The sequence below is a fragment of the Ictalurus punctatus genome, chromosome 13 (genome assembly GCF_001660625.3).
Source record: "Ictalurus punctatus breed USDA103 chromosome 13, Coco_2.0, whole genome shotgun sequence".
In the NCBI taxonomy this organism is placed as follows: Eukaryota; Metazoa; Chordata; class Actinopteri; order Siluriformes; family Ictaluridae; genus Ictalurus; species Ictalurus punctatus.
Genome location: NC_030428.2, coordinates 9037342 through 9057726, shown reverse-complemented (window position 1 = coordinate 9057726; position 20385 = coordinate 9037342). Strand labels below are relative to the sequence as shown.

General features: G+C 42.5%; 1 protein-coding gene across 30 annotated transcripts in view; it reads left to right on the top strand.

The window, feature by feature from the left end:
* ank3b (ankyrin 3b) overlaps positions 1 to 20385 on the top strand; it is a 189386-nt gene that overhangs the window by 141044 nt on the left and 27957 nt on the right. For 11 of the 30 annotated variants that reach the window (XM_053684955.1, XM_053684948.1, XM_053684946.1 and 8 more), the window contains 10 exons: positions 1666 to 1764; positions 1899 to 1997; positions 3289 to 3384; positions 4065 to 4137; positions 4305 to 4364; positions 9719 to 9842; positions 12694 to 12796; positions 17025 to 17131; positions 17385 to 17417; positions 19564 to 19788. In XM_053684955.1, coding sequence (XP_053540930.1) covers positions 1666 to 1764; positions 1899 to 1997; positions 3289 to 3384; positions 4065 to 4137; positions 4305 to 4364; positions 9719 to 9842; positions 12694 to 12796; positions 17025 to 17131; positions 17385 to 17417; positions 19564 to 19788 — 1019 coding nt within the window. Of the gene's footprint in view, positions 1 to 1665; positions 1765 to 1898; positions 1998 to 3288; positions 3385 to 4064; positions 4138 to 4304; positions 4365 to 9718; positions 9843 to 11568; positions 11581 to 12693; positions 12797 to 17024; positions 17132 to 17384; positions 17418 to 19563; positions 19789 to 20385 lie in introns of all 30 variants that reach the window. The other 19 variants (XM_053684965.1, XM_053684964.1, XM_053684961.1 and 16 more) reach the window with 10 other exon arrangements.

The window sequence follows — 20385 nt, the reverse complement described above, 5'->3', positions numbered from 1 at the left end:
GACTGAATTGCCAGTTTATTAGGTACACCTGTATTACCTTTGTACACACCAAAAAAAATATTTCGGTCTAAAACCTTGTCCTTACATGTACTTCAGGTTTAAATTATCCATTAAACTTAATCACGTCGATGGGAACGTATATTCATTTAGGCTTTTATGTGAATTTATTTAACGAGAGGCATAAGACGACTAAGCAGATTTACAGTATCTTGTGCTTAGCAGAGGTACGTATGTGTTTCTCAATGTATACTCATTCATGGATTCCGGTGGATCCGGAATCCTGGGAACACCGAGCGCAAGGCAGGAATACACGCTGGAACGAACACAAACACACACATTTGTACCTCATTCGTGTTTTTGGGAGGTGAGAGGAAAACGGAGAACCCCGAGGAAACCCATGCAGACGCAGGAGAGCATGCACGGACGGTAACCCGAGCTCAGGATCGAACTGGAAACCCTGAAGCTGTTGTTGGATGAAAATTATGACAGAAATAAAACACAAGGGAGACAACTGTGGGAAAACAAGGGTTTTCCCACGCGCTAAAGTTGGTAGCGTGTATTCAGGTCCAGGCCCGTGCCATGGAATGAGAAAGGACTAAAGGGAAGTTGCCCAGCTGTAGGAAGATAACAACAGAGAGATAGGATTTAATCTTTCACTCCCAGACATAAGTTTCAGGTGTAACATAGGTCAATCTGCTGTCTTGACAAATTTATAAAGTACACAGAATAGGTACAGGGAATCGTATCGTAGGTTACTAACACTCACTTAGTTTGTAACACACACACACACACACATACACAGACACACACACGGAAGATTTGTATACACACTAGTCAGATGAAATAAAGATGATTAAAAGAAATAAACAGAGTTTATACACGTACCCATAGTAAAAAGCAAAGGAAGATTAAGAGATGGTTGAGGTCCTCACTTGTTAAGTCAGATTAATAATGACCTAGGGAGCTGAAGGGAACCAAAACCAGTTGGAAATAAGGGAATCGAAAATAAGAAAAGCAAACATAATGGGCCTCAGAAAATACCTAAAAACGCACACAATGAGATTGGAAAGAAGCTAAAAATTAGGGTTTTTTTGTTTTGTTTTTGTTTTTTTTTACCAGCTGCATCGCTCTGTGTTTTAAGTACACAAATTTCATTTTGTTCATAATGTTGGTGTAATAGTAACGAAGGCTATGGCAACACACACTATCACGGCACCACCATGTCAATCCCAGTGCCGCTCTGGAAATGGTTCACTATCCAAGTAAGTGAGTGGTCCTGTACTGCCCCCTTTCCCTCAGTATACAAGGTACAGGGTTTGACTGTTTGACTACAGTCAGTAAATGAAACCAAAAAATATATAATATACCCAAGAAGTGTAATTACAAGCCAAACATACACAATAAACGGCCTAATAAAGATCTGGTACCTGGTAACTAACACATCGCAGTCAGCAAACGCTGAGATCAGAAGCGCATTTATTTATAATAAAAGCTAACATGCGCTTGAATGAAACATGAAAAGCAGTGCTGTAATGTAGAAGAGGGACACAGGGGGAAACATTGATACAAAGTGCATCCATAAATAACCGGATCACTAAGCGAACGGTGCGATCTTTCATCTCTCCGTTTCTCTTTTCCTCTCGCTCGCTCTCCCTCTGTCTGCAGATGGGGTATACTCCACTGCATGTCGCCTGTCACTATGGCAACATAAAGATGGTGCACTTCCTCCTGAAGAACCAGGCTAAGGTCAACGCTAAAACTAAGGTAATTACAAATGATGACAGGTTCAAACTGTGATATTATATTTGTATATATATATATATATATATATATATATATATATGTATATTAATTACATCTATGATATAAAATGTGCTGTTCTGGCTGTGTTTGTGCAGAACGGATACACTCCTCTGCACCAGGCTGCGCAGCAAGGCCACACACACATCATTAACCTTCTCCTGCAGCACGGAGCCTCGCCCAACGAGCTCACAGTGGTGAGTGGATATGGATCTGCAGTGAATGCTGCATTCATGTACTAGCATTAATGGGGGAAAAAATGGAAATTTAGGTGGTGTTTTTTTTTCTTTTTTCTCAGTAGAACAGCACAGGAAAGGAACCACAACCAAACATTACATTTAAATTTTTATTTTATTTATTTATTTTTTAACAAAAGCTGTACTATACAACAAGCACTATATGGTAGCGTGTATTCACAATCTATTAAAACCCGACTTTTCTGCATTTTCCTAGCAATTTGTACATGAACTTGATCATTTTTGTTTTGTCCTTTAGCGGATGAGTCATCACATTTTCTACAGTTGCATACGCCTTCTGTATTATTATTTTTGAATAAACTATTTCACAGAACAGATGTGTACATACGGTATAGTCCACAAGACACGATAATAACTGAATTTACACAAATGAACCAGTTTAACAGGTTACACTACGCTTGATTATTAATCCCGTGTGTCGTCACCTGGATGATCAGCGACTGTGTTTATGTTTTGTGAGAGTTCTTCATGAGTGCCTTATTTGTCCTGAGCAGTTAAACCACCCCACTGTTCTTCAGAAAAGACCCCTTTCAAACAGCGACTATATGATGTCGAGATCCGTTTTTTCACACTGAGGACAACTGAGGGACTCGTACACGACTATTACATAAGGTGCAAACATTCACCGACGCTCAAGAAGGCGACACGATACATTAAGAGACGGGGGTGTAAACTTTTGAACAGGATGAATGGTGTAAAATTCGGTTATTGTGTGAAATAGCTTATTCAGGGCGGTACTTAGGGAAAAAAACCCAAAATGCAATCTTTTTTGATCACTCTTTTCTTCTTTTTTTTTGTTCCTATAGAAACGATAACGCATTAGCTTGCGATTTTCCGAAATTAACGCAGATTTGGTCCAAGACGTGTCTTGTGACGTCATCGCAACGCACGTTCGGCCAAAGCCCTCTTCAAGTCACGTGCATTGAACATGCGTACAGCTAAAAGGTCTCATTTCATCACTGCAAAAGACTGCAATTTCACCAATTCAAGTAGTTTTCCGCAAAAAAGTTGTCACAATAAAAATTTAAAAAGCAGCAAAACCAAGCATAAGTCACAAAAAAAAAAAAAAAACCCGCTGCCTCACCTCACGCTAAATCTGTATCCAGACCACCTGTATCCCCTAAACACTAATTCCAGTGTAATGATGGCTCCTTCCAGACCTGTGCTGTACGCTATACGTAACTGGGTTGGATCTGATATGACATCATGTTTGGTTTTCATTGGTGTACAGAATGGAAACACAGCCCTGTCCATCGCCAGACGTCTGGGTTACATCTCGGTAGTGGACACCCTCAAGGTGGTGACAGAGGAGACCCTGACCACCATGGTGAGTCTGCATGCCCTACACATACTGAATAGAGCGCTTCTAATTCCAAACAGCAGCGATCGATTGTCGAATCGAACTCGAATGAGATCGATTTCAGATGAAATTATTAGCGGAGGGAAAATGAGCAGGATCATAAGGCAGAAGAAAAATTCTTTACATTGGTTTACATCCAAAGTACACTTACAAGTAAGGAAATCCTAGCAAAGTGATATATCCAGCAGAGAACTAGCATGTAACTAGTGCTACCATACAAGATTTCTTTCTTTTTTTAATTGAGTTCTAGAAGAGCAAACTGCACCGAGTAGAGGTGTAAAAGCCGGTGCAGATTTTTGTGTTTTTGGGTTGTTGTTTTTTTTTTTTTTGAGAGTGCGGACAAGTTAGGGATTAGTTAAGTGTTCACGTAAGAGCTGGGTCATTAGCCATTTTTTGAAGATAGTGACGGATTCTGCAGTCCGGATTGAGGGTGGAAGTTCATTCCACCACTGAGGGAGAGTTTGAAGCTTCTGGAAAGCGACCTCATGCCTCACTGATGAGGCACTACCAGGCGTGTTGAGGGAGAGGGGTGCTGTTCCAGACAAGGTCTTGTACATCAGCTTCAAGGCTTATTCAAAGCAATACCGATACGCAGGAACTGAAAAGAGGCCATGCAGGTTTTTTCAACACTGCTCATTTTTTTGCAGACGGTGACCGAGAAACACAAGATAAACGTTCCAGAAACAATGAACGAGGTTCTGGACATGTCTGATGATGAAGGTAAGCTTTGAGTCCAATAATGACTCATTATATGCTTTATTAATTGGTTTTCATGAATCGCTTTAACGCCATTAATTCAACGCCACTTTTACTTTAGATATTTCAAATTTTTTGTTCATCCACTCACATGGATATTCATCCTAACACTTCATGCTTAAATCACGCAGTTCGTAGAGCCAATGTACCCGAAACGCTCAATGAGGACTATATTTCAGATGTCGAAGAAGGTATTTCATGTGTGTGCGTGTGTGTGTGTGTGTGAGTGTTTTCTGTTTTTACTGCTTTTTTTTTTATTGCTCTAGCTTTTCTGAGTCTCACTCTAAATTTCATTTTCTCACTCTAAACTAACTACGTTTATCATCCTGCATCGCTGTACAGTGAACAAAGCACCGGGTGCTTAATATTACATGCTTGTTTACGCAAGTATCGCTTCTCTGCTGCATACATTTCATTGCTCTGCTGGATTGGGGAAGATTTCACACTAGAGCTGCAACAACTAACCGATAAAATGGATAATAATCGATTAGGAAAATCGTTGCCAACGAATCTCATTATGGATTAGTCGGTCTGCGTGCGGTACGGGGGAGATTTACTCACTACACACACTACATTACTCACTCTTCTACTACTTCTGTTCCAAAAACACGCTTCGGAGAGTAAATACTAAAGTTGTGTCCCAAATGACGTACTATACACTTACACTATGCATTATGTACTCTACCGTCTAGTGTATGAATTTTAGGAAGGTATCATCATCTCAAATATAACACTAGCGGTTTTTTACTGAAGTGTAAGCCGTTTCGTAGTCGACGGCGCATGACGTAATGTCACGCCGCTAGCTTTAGCAGATACCCAGAGTCACCGACAGTGACTTTCTTCAGTTTACTGTTTATGTCAGCGTTACCTTTTGTAAAAAAAAGTAATGCATAAATACTATTACATAATATAAACTTTGTGTGTGTGTGTGTGTGTGTGTGTGTGTGTGTGTGTTGGGTTCTTTTCAGTCTTATATTAATTGGACAAACAGTTTGTAAAGTTTTAGTCTGAAGTCTATATTTGTAACACTCAGTTTGTGGATTTTATTTTAAATACACGATACAAATGGTACTAAAAGTTTGCCCCCCCCATATGACATAGCCATTCTGTGAACTCTGACTCAGTAGGCTTGAGTGTTTTGTAGCGGTATATAAAGCTAGGCTTTTAAGGAAAGTTAAATAGCAGCCCTGCTCCCGTTATTTAACAACGGGACAGTCGCACTTCCTTTGCTGTTTCTGAATAGTGTAACGTTTCCACAGCGTCCTGATTTAATAAATAATGGTGTTTACACTTGGGCAGACGAATCAGTAGCTGTGCCATGGGGATTTCATGTCCGGGCTAGCTGATAAATGTATTATTTGTCCTCCCCTGCTACATGTCATAGGAAAGAAGACACTTTTTTTTTTTTTATAGTTACAGTGTCTTTAAAGCTTTAAAGAGTGCACATAACCAGTGAAGTGCTGTATCTACTGTACACTACCCTAAAATATTGTGTTTAATATCCTGAAATCTCCAGTCCTTATTCATGCACAATACTGTATACTGTATATACAATATACTCTCACACAATATACAGTAATTAATGTATTTTTTGCGGATTATCAGTTTCTTAGTGCTTTTGAGAACGCCATGCTACTCCAACAGTTACATGCTTGGCCATAACATAACATGGAATATAACCACTCATAGCCATTCTAGTGATAGTAAGCAGTACTACAAGGCTACATGACTGTTTTTTTTTATTTATGCATTAAATTACTGTACAATAACTTCTCTGTAAGGACACAATTAGAGCTTAAAAATGTTTCTTTTTTAAAGAAATGTATAAACTAGGCTACACCAATAGGGGTCTCTGAAGTACTGCTTTAGAGGCAGTACACGAATTCTGTAGAGTAAAAATGCCTTTTACATTACAGGGTCCTCTGATCTTTTTTTTTTTTTTTTTTTTTTTTAAGAAATAAATTAGTTGTATAAGTTGCATTACTTAGTCCAGATATAGTGAATGTTTACCTAGTTTTACAGACTGGGCATGTGTGTGTGTGTGTGTGTGTGTGTGTGTGTGTGTGTGTGTGTGTGTGTGTGTGTGTGTGTGTAGAGACTACTGTGGGGTCCAGTTACTGTTAACTGACACTCGTGCAAGCTCCCATGATTCCACTGACATAACTCTGGTGGCTTCTCATTTACACGTATAGCCAGCGCCTGAAATAAACCCTGTTATTTTGGCCGGTGTGTTTGGATTCATTAGTGAACATGCGTTGACGGATTCTCTAAATGCGAACGCCTGGTGTAAGGTCAGTATTCTTTTCTGTGGTATTTGATCAAGGGGAAATGAACAGCATTTTACGTTTATGCAGTTTACAAAGCTACCTGGGAGACGAATGCAAAAGGCTGCGGCTGAGTGCGGCGTATACCGCCATACCTGATCTTCTTCTTCTCCCTTTCACTCTGTATGTGTTGGAATGCTCTCCAGCTGAGGGAGTGCCAGGGTAAGGCCAGCCAAACTGCCAGCTACTTCATCCGCCAGCTGTCTCATAATGGCCTCTGCTGATCTGTAAATCCATGAAAACGTAGATGTATTAATTAGGGATTTTGAACACACAAACATTTGACCTGTGTTGCATGGTGGCAAATTGGGTGGTCGCCTCACACCTCCACGATCCCAGGTTCAAGCCTGAGCTCGGGTTCCTGTCCATGTGGAATTCTCACCGTGTTTCCTGGGGTTCCTCAAACTTCCCAGTAGGTGGATTGGCTGCACGAAATTGACCCTAGGTGTGAATTTGTGGTGCCTTGGGATCGATGGACTGGCATCTTATCCAGAGTGTATTTCCGTCCAGGATAGGCTCCAGATCCACTGCGACCCTGATCAGAAAAAGAGTTTACAGAAGATTAATGAATAAATGACCAAGTCACCGGTTTTTTATCTGAAATAATGTACCCATTGGAAATGTGTATAAAGAAGGCCCAGGATATGAATACGGTGAGGAATTCCAAAAATGGAAGCAAAATCTGTGAGAGGAAACGTAACGTTTTAAAGCGCACTTATTATGGTTTTGAAACTTATATAATAGATTCGCATGCATCCGAGCTCAAAAAACACTTTAATGTTCTCATAATTTAAACTGCAGCATTACCTCCCCCCCCCCCCAGTGTCACAAACGACTCGTTCAATGATCCGTTCTAAAGGATTCATTCTAAACTCCGCCTTTCAGAGCATACTCTGCTCTGATTGGTCAGATGTCCCAGTCTGTTGTGATTGGTCTACCGCTGTCAGCGAGCAGCCGATGAAGACCAGAGGCGGGTTTTTTGTTACAAACCTACGTAGGTCAGTACAGGAAGTGAGTCTGGAATCACTAACGAATCGTTTCAGCTGTTCAGAATCGATTCCTTCTTTTGGGAGTCGATAACTCGGTTTGTCGTGCGCTTTGATTTTTGAAACTTTGCAGACGTTTTTACATTCACGAACACCTCCGTAACGCACTACATGAAAGGTAATATCTGAAAAACCATAATAGGTGCATTTTAAAGGTGTGCATAAACCAAAAACTGACAGAAGTCGGAAGCTTTCGTTTCAGTTCAATTAAAGTCCCCAGGAAATCATTTCTACAGCGTCTGTAGGGAATCAGAGTGACAGATGGTAAAATCATTTTAGGAATGATTTTATTACTGTTGAATTGCACCTCCGAGGTTGAGAGTTCGAATCCCACCTCCGCCCTTCTATGTTCTCCACGTGCTTCGAGGGTGTTCTCAGGGTACTCCGGTTTCCTCCCCCAGTCCAAAGACATGCATTGTAGGCTGATTGGCATTTCTAAATTGTCCGTAGTGTGTGAACGTGTGTGTGATTGTGCGCTGTGATAAGTTGGCACCCCGTCCAGGGTGTCCCCCGCCTTGTGCCCGGAGTTCCCTGGAAAAGACTCCAGGCTCCTTGTGACCCCGTGTAGGATAAGTAGTGAGGAAAATGGTTGGACGGATGGATTTTTCATGTTAATTAGCGATAGCCCAGCACAAATTGGTGTGATTTGGAGTTGAGCTGGAGTTTGAACGCTGGAACCATGTGTCTTTCCTGTGTAATAAAGGGGCCAGGGGCAGGTGGCTGGCAGTCCATCCATCCATCCCTCCCTCCCACCCGGCTGTGTGTTCTCCTGCCTGTAAAGGGGTTCTTTTGTTGCTTATACTGTTCCTTTGAGTCAGATTACTGAGTACACCTAGTCCCCCAGAAAACCCCCCCTACACACTCATTCTCCATTGTCCTTTAGTAGAGGGGCTATGGGACATCGAGTATCCAATCACAGAGTGCAGAGCGTTTCGTTGAGTTCTATACCACCCCTGCCGTGACCTCGGAATTGCTGAGCTCCCGCGCAGTTCAAACTCTCGTCAGCAGATGAGGGGTGTGTATGCAGAGAGTTTGTGTGTGTGTGTGTGTGTGTGTGTGTGTGAGAGTGTGTGTGCAGAGCTAACGGGAGGGACTGTCGTTTTTCGGGCAGTCAGGGGGAAGGGAGCGGGCTAATGCGGATGCGTCCGTACTGTGCGTTCCTCTGGATTTGTTCTGATTTGAGCGTGTGGATTTCAGCTGGATGTATGGACTGAACAGGGAGGAAGTGGCCTTTGAAACGGTGGAGCGACGCTGAAGGAGGGTCATGACCACTCAGCTGTGTAAGAGTTACTCTGAGAGCTGCTGCAGCTGCTGCCCGGGTTTGTTTACGGCGATCTGGGCTGGTAGTGTACGATAGATTTAGCACTGCAGCACACGCATGGCAGCTCAGGCGAGAGAAAGCTGATCTGTGTGTGTGTGTTTGTGTGTGTGTGTGTGTGTGTGTGTGTGTGCTCAGAGAGAGCTGCTCAGAAAGGTTTTGCTGACGGTTAAGCTTGTGGTTGAAAGCCAGGCAGCTCGGAGGGCTAGTCAATGGTACGTGGTTTTTTGTTTTGTTTTTTCTTCTCTTTTCCATGACAGAGTGTGTGGGTGTAGGAGGAAAATTCTTTTATGTTAAGTAAACACTGTACAGGGGATAAAATGTGTGTGTGTGTGTCAGTAATGGTACAGCAGAAGAGGTTTCATGGGGAGGGGTTGCTGTGGCGATGAGCAGCAGGGGAGCAGGATCCGCTTTGTCACTGCTGGAATGCTGCACCCCCCGCGCCTCCCGCCCCCCCCCCTTCTCTGTCTCTTTCTTTCTCTCTAGTATGCACTTGCGCTAAATCTTTGTCTTTTAACCCAGCGAGTCTCTTTACTGGTTGTGAAGTTTATGTGTATGATTGCCAGAGTTTACTGTCTCTCGATCAAACTCACTAACTGCCGTCTGGGTCATTCTTACTTTCCTCTGGATACTCAAAGTAAAAAAAAAAAAAAAAAAAAAAAAAAAAGACACTGTAAATATCTGTCCACTTTTCATGTGTTGATAGAGTCAAATAAATGAAGAGAAAATAACAGTTCCATGTCTCATTTAGTGAGTATTGACCGCCGAATTTACAGAGCTGAGAGTGTATACTGGGGTATATGAGAGGACGGTCCTTCCTGGGCAAGGTTTTTATGCTAACTCTGTCTGGGTTTTAGGTGAGGACGTGATGATGGGGGACACGGATAAGTACCTGGGCCCCCAGGATCTGCGCGAGCTAGGGGACGACTCTTTGCCTCAAGAAGGCTATGTGGGTTTTAGCATCGGAGCCCGATCTGGAAGGTAATATATATATACACACACACACCAACCCACATCCCGCCGAAATGCATTCTACCTAAATTTGAGTTCTATTTAACTATGATGTGTGTTGTTTGTAACAGTATTACGTAACATTGAGCTAAATGTCTAAAGGTTAAGCTCAGACTATAAAAAGTCCTGACATGACAGTGGCTGCCAACATTAAAACTGAACTATCTTCAGCATCAATACACAATAAATAATATTAACAAAATAACAACGTTGACATGAATTGTTTAAATGTTAACTAAATACACCTGATGTTTTACTAAAGCTAAATACAGTCATGATACTCTACACACAGAAACCCAACAGTGTCCTCGCTAACCTCCTAACAGACTTGCAGCGATCATAAATAAATCATTTGTTTATACTGATTCAAAATATAATAATAATGAGTCTTTATTGGCCACATATACATTAGAGCACAGTGAAATTCTTTTCTTCGCATACCCCAGCATGTCAGGAAGTTGGGGTCGGAGCACAGGGTCAGCCATGATACGGTGCCCCTGGAGCAGAGAGGGTTAAGGGCCTTGCTCACGGGCCCAACAGTGGCAGCTTGGCAGTGCTGGGGCTTGAACCCTTGCCCTTTCAGTCAGTAACCCAGAATCTTAACTGTCAAGCCACCACTGCCCCTCAAATATCCAGAGTACTGCGAGGCAGGGTTACATTACAGCGTTACTACATTTTGATAACTCTGGTTACGGTATCGTTTATCAAACATCAACTTAATCCAAGTGTTCTACTTTGTTAATGTTACCTAGGATGTATTAATGCTGAAGTACCTGCTTTGTTCATTGAGACGAATGAAAGGAACCTTACTGTAGATCATTATCTGGACATGATTCATCATTTCTAATCTGCCAGCTTCTTTCAGACAGGACGTTATCATGTTCATGGCATGTATGGAAACAGCACAGCATTCAGACCTATGCCTCGCACAGACCTTGAGCTGAATGAATAGGATTTATCCTGTTATCTCTTCTATTTTTTTTTCTCTTCCTGATTGCTGGCTTCTTGGCAGCCTGGCCAATGTTTACACTATTACATGCCTGCTGCCTCCATACTACACACTAGCCAGATGTCAGAGTCACGAGGCTAATGTTTAACCTACACGGAGCTGGGAGTAAAGAAGTTTCACACAGGCCAATAAATCAAACTGGTATACTGAATGGAGTTAGAACCGTGTTCGTTTATCGGCCCACGCGTTCACCGCGATGTTTGATGATATCATACTAAAACTGAATAAAGGTTTATCTAGGTCAGTGCGGGCTCGGTTATAATTCGGTCCTTCCTGTTTGACGCTGGAGGACCTCTGTTTCCTTTCAGTCCTCCTTTTAGCAGCATCTGCCAAATATCTGCTTGCTATGCATGCTCTTAGACAGCACTGCAGACCTCCTCTCGGTTTGAACACAATCCCCCAAGAGAGTAAGATTTGTTGACAGAAACATACTCGTAACGAAACACCGTAATCCGGATTCTTTTTAACGTCATGTTTTTTTGGGGATATTCCACGCTGAATGAAACCACATGTAGTTCGAGAAGAGGGGCTCGGGAGTGGGTCTAAGAGTGTGTTGCGATGCAACTGCAGAACATTACAAGCTGCTCTCATACAACCACTGCATTTTGCTCGCTCTCTGATTCATTGCTTTCGATCTCCTCTGTTCCTCCTCTGTCCTTCCTCCACCATACCGATTCCTTCTCATAGTCCTAGAGTCAGGTAAGAGGGCACGACTGTGGATTTTGATGTCCCCCCCCGCCCGCCTCCTGCACTCCCCCACCCCCACCCTGCACCCCCCCTCCCCCCAAATCATCACGTCATGGAAACGTCCGTCTTTCGATGTCCTTCATCTGTTTGCTGTTCGTTTTAATAAGAAATTACAAACAGAATGTGCTGACAAGCAAAAAAAAGAAAAGCGTTTGCTTTTTGATTCTTGGGAATGTTTTGAACTTTGTGTCTCTCGGCCTAAGTTCAGATTTCAGCCTGATATCATTTTAAGCAACTCTGCCTGCTCTGAGCTCTTCAGCCGTTGCGCTTGCGAGACTCGTTTTTGTTTTTTTCCTTTCAGTTTTGATGTGAATCCATTTTTCCCCCCTCATGTGGCTTCCAGGGTTGCATGGAGCTCACAGACACTTAACTTCCTGTTCTGATCTTTTCCATATTTTCAGACTGATATTTTATTAGCAATAAATTCACCGTTGGAAATTTACGTGCGGCAAGCGCGGCTTCAGTTTACAGTGCTGATTTTGCCTTGTCAAACTGATTAGTACGTACTACAGATGTGTGCTGGGAGCACGACGGTCAGTCTCGTAGGAAGGTACTAGCTCAGGGAGGCTTATTTTTAAGAAAGGCCCCGCCTTCATTGCAGCATCAAATGCCAATCTATTTCAGGGTCAGGATTCTGTAAGAGAATCCACAGACCGCTTATTGATACACATTTCTATTACTACTTGTTTACGAAAAAAGGATCATACAAATTACGTAGCTTGTGTCATACATATAGTCATAGCATTACGTTGTTAGTCATTTCTAATTTTCTCCACATATCATTTAGATTACACGCTGCTCATTAGTCATTCACCACCACACGTACATCTCTATTCTCTCCATCGTTTTGCTGTCTCCACTTGTGCTGTCGTTTTTCTTTTGAACTTGTGCGCCAGTTTCCCTGGAAGCTGCATGCAGTAACAGGTGTGTGTTTTATTTTGTGTGTGTGTGTGTGTGTGTGTGTGTGTGTGTGTGTGTGTGTGTGTGTGTTTTGTGTTCATCTCATTGTCATTGCCCCGCTCCCTCCCCCGTGCACTGTGTGTGATATACTGTGAATGCCAACAGCCTGCGCTCCTTCAGTTCGGATAGGTCCAACACACTGAACCGGAGCTCTTTCACCAGGGACAGCATGATGATCGAGGAGATCCTGGCACCCAGCAAGGACACGGTATGCCTCCTATCCTCTCCATCCTGTTCTTATGCTCTGGTTCGCTTTACTTCTGCCAGGAGCTGACTCAACACTTTTGCTGTTTAGGAGTGGCGTGATTTTGTTTTAACGGTGTAATCTCAACCGGGTCTTAATCGGATTATTTCATTTTACGCAGTTCAGAACTGACGCACGGTTACACTGATATTTCCCATAATCCAGAAGCGTGAAAGGTTTTAAAAACGTAAACTTGTTCAATAATGTCTGCTAGTTGCAAGATCCTCAAAACCGTTATCATTTCCAACGACAAGGTGTTGATTAATGATCTCTTACAGCAGCTCTGAAAGTAGTTCCAGCTGCAAGGTGTTGTCGTTTAGATCGTAACAATTTACACAGGGGCTTACACAGCGGTCGCTCCACATCCATTTAAATGGTATAAAAAGTGCGTGTAATCATTGATACGATATGTTGAGTTTTCTGAAAGGAGTCTCCGTAACTATCCGACGTAAAGCTGTAGTTTTCCACCATGGGAAAGCCTCCAGGATGGACGGCTTTGGGGTTTCTCAGTAACATGACAAACTGCACGTTTTTGTCTTCGAGCGTAACAATAAACAGCTAAAAAAGGTCACGTGTTGTTTTGTTCGTTGACAAATTGCCCTAGTATAAGAATAAAACACTTGTGCTATTCATGCTGCTATTAGAAAATACCCAACTTCATGCGGTGATGTATCACATCACCCAATGTTAACCCCCCCCCCGTCCAGTATTCTCCCTAATTTTAGTCTTGGTCAATTCCCACCAAATCCCACCAGTTAGGTCTCCCCTATCATACAACAGCTACCAACCCGGGAGGGAGAGGGCTGTCATGTGCTTCCTCTGAGACACATGAAGCCAACCAACTGTATCTTTTCAAACTGGTGCTCCTGCTGCATCATGGGGTGGAGTAACACACTCAGACAAAAGCGCTATCCGCCCCCTTCTGTATACATGAGCTCACAGATGCCCGTGATTGGTTAGTGTCACTGTGATTGATGCTGGATAGAGAGTATGCCACCCTTTCCACCAAGAGAGCACGGCCAGTTTTTGCGTTCTTACATCGGGATTCAAACTCGCAGGCTCCGGCCAAAAGGGCGAACGCTCTTCTGTTGCACCACTCTGCAGACCCCCCCAGTGTTGATTATTTTCCTATAACAGCACTCCCCATTGTGTTTTACTTCTTATACACGTCACCTTTAGTCTTTACTCTGAGAAAGGCCTCGTATGTGCTAAATCCATTAGCAAGCCATACCCCAGATTCTTGTGATTTGAAACAAGAGGCTGTGCTAAGGTGGACTCCGAGAGGTCCGAGTAAACCCCACCAGGCAGCAATTCCATCTAGGCTTGTGTCTGTCTGTTATACTTCATTCGGGGGGATGTGCTCCTGACAAGGTGAGAATTCCTTGGTACAGAAAAAAAAAATTCTAAATGTTCTTCCAACCTAACAAAACGAATAAACAAACAATAATAATAATAATTTAAAAAAAAAAAACAGAAACCCAATCCCAAGGCACTCTTTACTACAAACACCCTGTATTACTGTTGGAGAATTTTCATCAAGAAATGTCTAAAATACAGCAGGGTGTGGTCTACAGTTTAAAAACAATACAAAATGTCTACATGCCTCCATCATGGTACAAACTGTAGCAAGATATTTTCTTCTAAAATGTATCCATTAATTATGTTAGGGAAAGGAGTAACTTCAACCAATCATGATCGCTTGATCGTGATGAACCGCTAGTGGGCCATAAAAGGCTCAAAAATTAGAATAGGATAAAATACTGTGTACGGTTTTTCACGTTCTCGTTTCTAAACCCTCAAATCTGACTCTATATTAAATCTATATTTCTTCTGTGTATTTACTTATATTCTTATATTCTACTTGTACAACATGTTTCTCTTGGTTGCCCCTTTGTAAGGCCTATGTAGACATACCCAAATATGCTAGATAAATGGTATTGTATTCATAGGCATACAATAGGCATCTGTATTAAAGCCTTTCTGATTATTCAGAAGAGTGCCTTATTATCTGCACAACAATCTCTTCAACAAAGAGCGCCTCTAAACCACTGGACATTCTAGTTTCTCTTGTTTGCTTTCTTAGGGCTGTATTCAGAGTTGGCAACTTAGAGTAAGATTAAAAGTTACATCAGTATCTACGAGAGGAAAGTTACTCGTATTCAGAGTCGGGTTATGCAGCCCAAATTGTTGGTAAATTGTGGGACGGCCCATTCAAATGATTCAAATCACCTGCATATAGTTCAGGATCCGAGGTTGCCGGATTTGGCTTCAGTAGAAGCATTTGTGTCTTCAGTAGTGTCTAGACTACTGTTTTGAAACAGAATCATTTGCCTTTAAACCGCCACAAAAAAAGAGGAGATTTGGAGTGAAGAAGGAACTGGTGTTTTCTTCTTTGCTGTCAAATGGAATGTTCCATCCATCCATCCATCTTCTATACCGCTTATCCTTTTCAGGGTCATGGGGGAACCTTGAGCCTACGCCAGGGAGCATCGGGCACAAGGCAGGGTACACCTTGGACAGGGTGCCAATCCATCGCAGGGCACAATCACATACACACTCACACACTCATTCATACACTACGGACACTTCGGACATGCCAATCAGCCTACCATGCATGTCTTTGGACTGGGGGAGGAAACCGGAGGAAACCCCCGCAGGAAACCCCCGCAGCAAGGGGATAACATGCAAACTCTGTACACACAGGGAATCGAACCCCCGACCCTGGAGGTGTGAGGCGAACGTGCTAAACACTAAGCCACCGTGCACCCCAAATGGAATGTTATGTCTTTAAAAAGTTTTTTAAATTAAAAAATGGAAGAAAAAAAAAACAGAAAAAAAAACAGACCGAAATACTGTATGAATAAGACGATGGCAAGCTTTGACATAAACATCCTAATCACATTACTCACTGCAAATCTGCTTGAATTTAACTTTTTATACAGTTTATTGTGTGCACAACTCAATGGAGCCATGAGATACTAAATCGAGGTCATGAACTTGCACTGTGTGTGCAGGATGTTTTAAATCACTATTTTTAAAATGACAAAATAATGCTAATTCGACATACTCCCCTGTAAAAAAATAAAAAACAAAAAAACAAAACAAACCAGGCTTACTTTAAGTTACTGCCTTTCAATTCATATCAATGAATTGTGGCATATTGATATATCCAATATTAACTTAGAATGGCATTCCATTGTTGTTGTTGTTGTTTTGTTTGTTTGTTCTTTTGAGACGGTTTACAGCCCAAACCATACATTTCAGTGTGAAATATTGTGATGACATCAAAATTATCAGACAATCGACTGCTCCCCACGTGCTCTGATACCACACAAGACTAGATTTGCATGTAACCGAGATACACCTCTGTTTTAGGCAAACTCCACCACATGCATGCAACTCACACAAATGCTTGCGGTCCGAGTACCACTGCGTGTAATTTCAGTATTAACTCCCCACTACAAAAACGTGTTCATCAACTCTGAATACAGTCCTGAATCAACTCTGAATATACTTTGTTTGTTTGTTTTTTTTATTCCTAAGGAGAACTATGTGTTTAGCTCAATGAGTGCTCATTACAGTGTGTTTAAAAACCATTCTCTTCTTCTTTAAATGCTTCAGGCTGTCTGTAAAGCGATGCACTGCGTTGTTGAGCCCCATAATAAGGTATTCAAGTCAATGAAGGATGCAATATTATTTTGCCGATCTTCAGCTCAAATGCAGGCAATATACGATATGAAGAAAGAAAAAAAAAACCCACAAACAAAACACCTGCATTTGCATAGTGGCCGTTAAGCTATATGATGCCTGAATTCCCTCAGCTGTCTGAGAAGCACTTGTTTATTTGCTGCTCTGTGATTTGTCGCCCAGTTTTCACTGCTTTAGAGTATTCTTCACATTATTTGCTTCTGAAATTTCAGTTCCTACTCTCCACTGCCCCTACAACCTGTTTTAAATATGCATGTATTCTTTGGACGCTTTGTGCCATCAGCCGCTCAGTGAGGTGATAAGTGTGGGGTTGAGATGCTAATTGCAATGTAGGCAGCACGTCTCAGCTCCACAACACTTCCCTTCGAGCGCTGTTTTATTGCCATGCATTGAAACTGAGGTCTTTGTTGTTGGGGTTTACCGCCCAAATAGAGTATTGACTGTGTGTGTGTGTGTGTGTGTGTGTGTGTGTTCTCACCCTCAGCATCTGGCTGTAGCTAAAGAGTATGACACTGACTCTCTGAGGCGATACAGTTGGACAGCCGACACCCTGGACAACGTCAACTTGGTCTCCAGTCCAGTTCACTCAGGGTAAGACGTGCGTGTGTGTCTAAAATGACATACGCCAAAATTCTATTGTAGAATAACCAGTCTTTTCCAAATGCATATAATGTTCATGCTCTCTCCTCGATTGTCTCTTCTACTGCTCTTCATGGATCCATCACCTGTCTGTCCTCTGTGTTCCTGCAAATGAATAACATTGCTCTGGTGTTGATGAAACTTGTTGATTTCATCCTTCCTCCGCTGTTCCGTTTTTTTTTTTTGTTTGTTTGTTTCGTTGCAGTGTTTCTACTCCGCTTCCTCAGTATGACTCCAGGTGATGACGGTTGTGTCCTGTGATTACACTTTCCTTCTTCTTCTATGCCTGCTGTTTTCTTTCTGTTGTTCTACACCTACAGAACAAAACTAAGTTGAACTATGCCGGACGAATCGGTAATACATGACCACTAATCTGATTGGACGAGCAGCGTTTTTCATTTCAGCACTTATATTTCCTATAACCGCACTCCGCTAGTTTGCTGTTATAACAACCTCCACTCTTCTGGGAAGGCTTTCCACTAGATTTTGGAGAGTGGCTGTGGGGATTTGTCCTCATTCAGCCACAAGAGCGTTAGTGAGGCCAGGCACTGATGTCAGGATCAAGTCACACAGCGACCATGGAAAAGCATGTCTTCATGGACGTCGCTTTGTGCAAAGATGCACTCTAATGCTGGAACAGGCCTCTTAGTTCCAATAAAGAGAGATCTTAATGCTACAACATACACAGATATTCTAGACTATTCTGTGCTTCCAACTTTGGAACAGTTTGGGGAAGGCCCTCGTATTTGTGTGATGGTCGAGTGTCCATATACTTTTGGCCATATAGTGTAAAGTACATAAAGAGCTTTTAAAACGTATCCTTCAGAAGACCCTCGAACTCGCACCCTGATCAGGTCTTGTGCAGAGCTGTAAAACTCCTGCAGGAACACGGATTGCTCCTAACACTGATTAGTAATCAGAATCACAACTACTTTCTGTGTATGAGATTCAGATGGCTTAAAGACATCAGCAAAATCCACGTGTCAAGTTTCCAAAACAACGACAAAGAACTTTTTAGCCAGTCGACTAAAAAGAAAGCTCATATCATCATAATATCATTTCTCAGTCTTGTTTGAAGAAGTCAGCGACCAGTAAAACAAGATGTCCTCGCATGATTCCCGATGAGCTCCAGGAATTCTGTGGTTCTGCGATGTCAGTCAAATCAAAAGTAGGAGGTTCCTGGCCACAAATCTACCATATTCTTTTGCAAACGCTAGCAGCCTGGCTTGCAAGGCTAATTTCAGACAGATGACTGTTTTTAAAAGGTCAAAAAGGATTGTATAAGGCCTTGAATCCAGTACAGGCTTAAAGTCTTTATTGGTCACGTATACATTACAGCACAGTGAAATAATGTTCTTCACATACCCCAGTATATCATAAGTTGGGGTTGGAGCGCAGGGTCAGCAATGATACAGCGCCCCTGGAGCAGAGAGGGTTTTCTCAAAGGCCCAACGGTGGCAGCTTGGCAGTGCTAGGGCTTGAACCCCCAACCTTCCGATCAGTAACCCAAAGCATTAACTGCCAAACCACCACTGCCCATTGTGGCGGCTGCCTTGCAAAGTACCACATGTTAACCGCACCACTGGTTTGCAGTTTTCCATAAGACACTGATTTGTGATCAGATTCACAAACTCAATATTTGATTTGAATGTTTTAGATACAGATAGCTCTGACAGTATCTGTTCAGTAGGCTCTCAAACAAACTCAGTGCACTGATCTGTTCAGGCACTGGAGCTTAGAGATGTATCATGAAGGTGTTGAAAATCATTTTGATTTCCAATGTTAAAGAACCCATCAAGAAAAACAGAGACGTTTCGATATTGACATAAACATGATAAAATTCCAGTTGCTGAATAAATCATTCTTGGTGAAATCACCAGAAATGAAAGCCATGCGACCAGTATTGTTGGTCAAAACTCTTATTTCCTTACCTGGTTTTTAAAAAAGCACAGAAACACGTTTGAAGACGCTCTTTTTTCAGTAACACTATTTTTTTTTTTTTTCCAGTACCACTAAATGACCACTTTTGCTTGCAGAGTGATCTGCCTTGGCAGTTTGCGAAAAACTTTGACTTATAAGCCATGCTTGTTCGATTGTTATTATAAATCAACAATAAATAAGGATCTAGAGATTTGCATCTCCCAGACATACGAATGCTGTCACATGACACACCATACCAAATGCCTCCATGAATAAACTGCCAGGGCTGAGCTCTCATGGTCTCACTTTCTAGCCTCTCTTCTGGTTTGCTTCTTTCCTCTCTGGTGTTTGGTTGTGTGAGTTCTTTATCACAGCATGGACACGGTTCTCACTGGTGATCACTGAAGGGCAAAGCCTCTTTCTCTCTTCCCCTTTTCATCACTGTGCCATGTTGCTCCTTACAGGTTCCTGGTGAGCTTCATGGTGGACGCTCGCGGCGGCTCTATGCGAGGCAGCCGCCACAATGGGATGCGCATCATCATCCCACCACGCAAGTGCACAGCCCCGACTCGCATCACCTGCCGCCTGGTCAAGCGGCACAAACTTGCCTCACCACCGCCCATGGTGGAGGGAGAGGGTCTGGCGAGCCGCCTGGTGGAGGTGGGACCTGCTGGAGCTCAATTCCTTGGGTAGGTCATGCAATTCTGCCATTTCTGTGTTCTTGTTTCTTCTTTACTCCCCATTTCCATGAAACCCATCTGTGTTTGGAGCGTGTGGTGGCTAGGAATTTCGGCAGTGACTAGCGTCAAGCCAGCCTCCGATACTTGACAGTAATGCTGCAATATACTGCAAAGTTCAATGTAGCCCACTTCATTTGCTATGTCCCAGTGATGTCATCCTCCAAGCAGATGAGTGAACTTCCCTTGATCGTGTGAGCAGTAATTTAGAAACAGTAAAGACTTCTGAAGGAGCTCCACCATAACGAATGCACAGTAGGGACTATAGTATGTGGAGAGGTTTAGAAGGCTAGCTTAGTTGAAGTGACTAAATGAAACACTAGTATTCCTGCAGCAATGACGGACTGTTTTGTGTTCCTCCTTTTTGTTCCTCTAATTGCTGCATGGATGTTATTCAGTAAACTCCATCTTCCCCGAAAACTCCCCTCTCTTAATGAGGGCGAGAGCTTCGTTAGCCGAATCCTGCAGCTTGGGCCTCAAGGAACAAAATTTGCTGGGTAGGAGTGTGCCGCTGAGAAAAGACGACACTGCTCTTGGTTGAAGCCATTG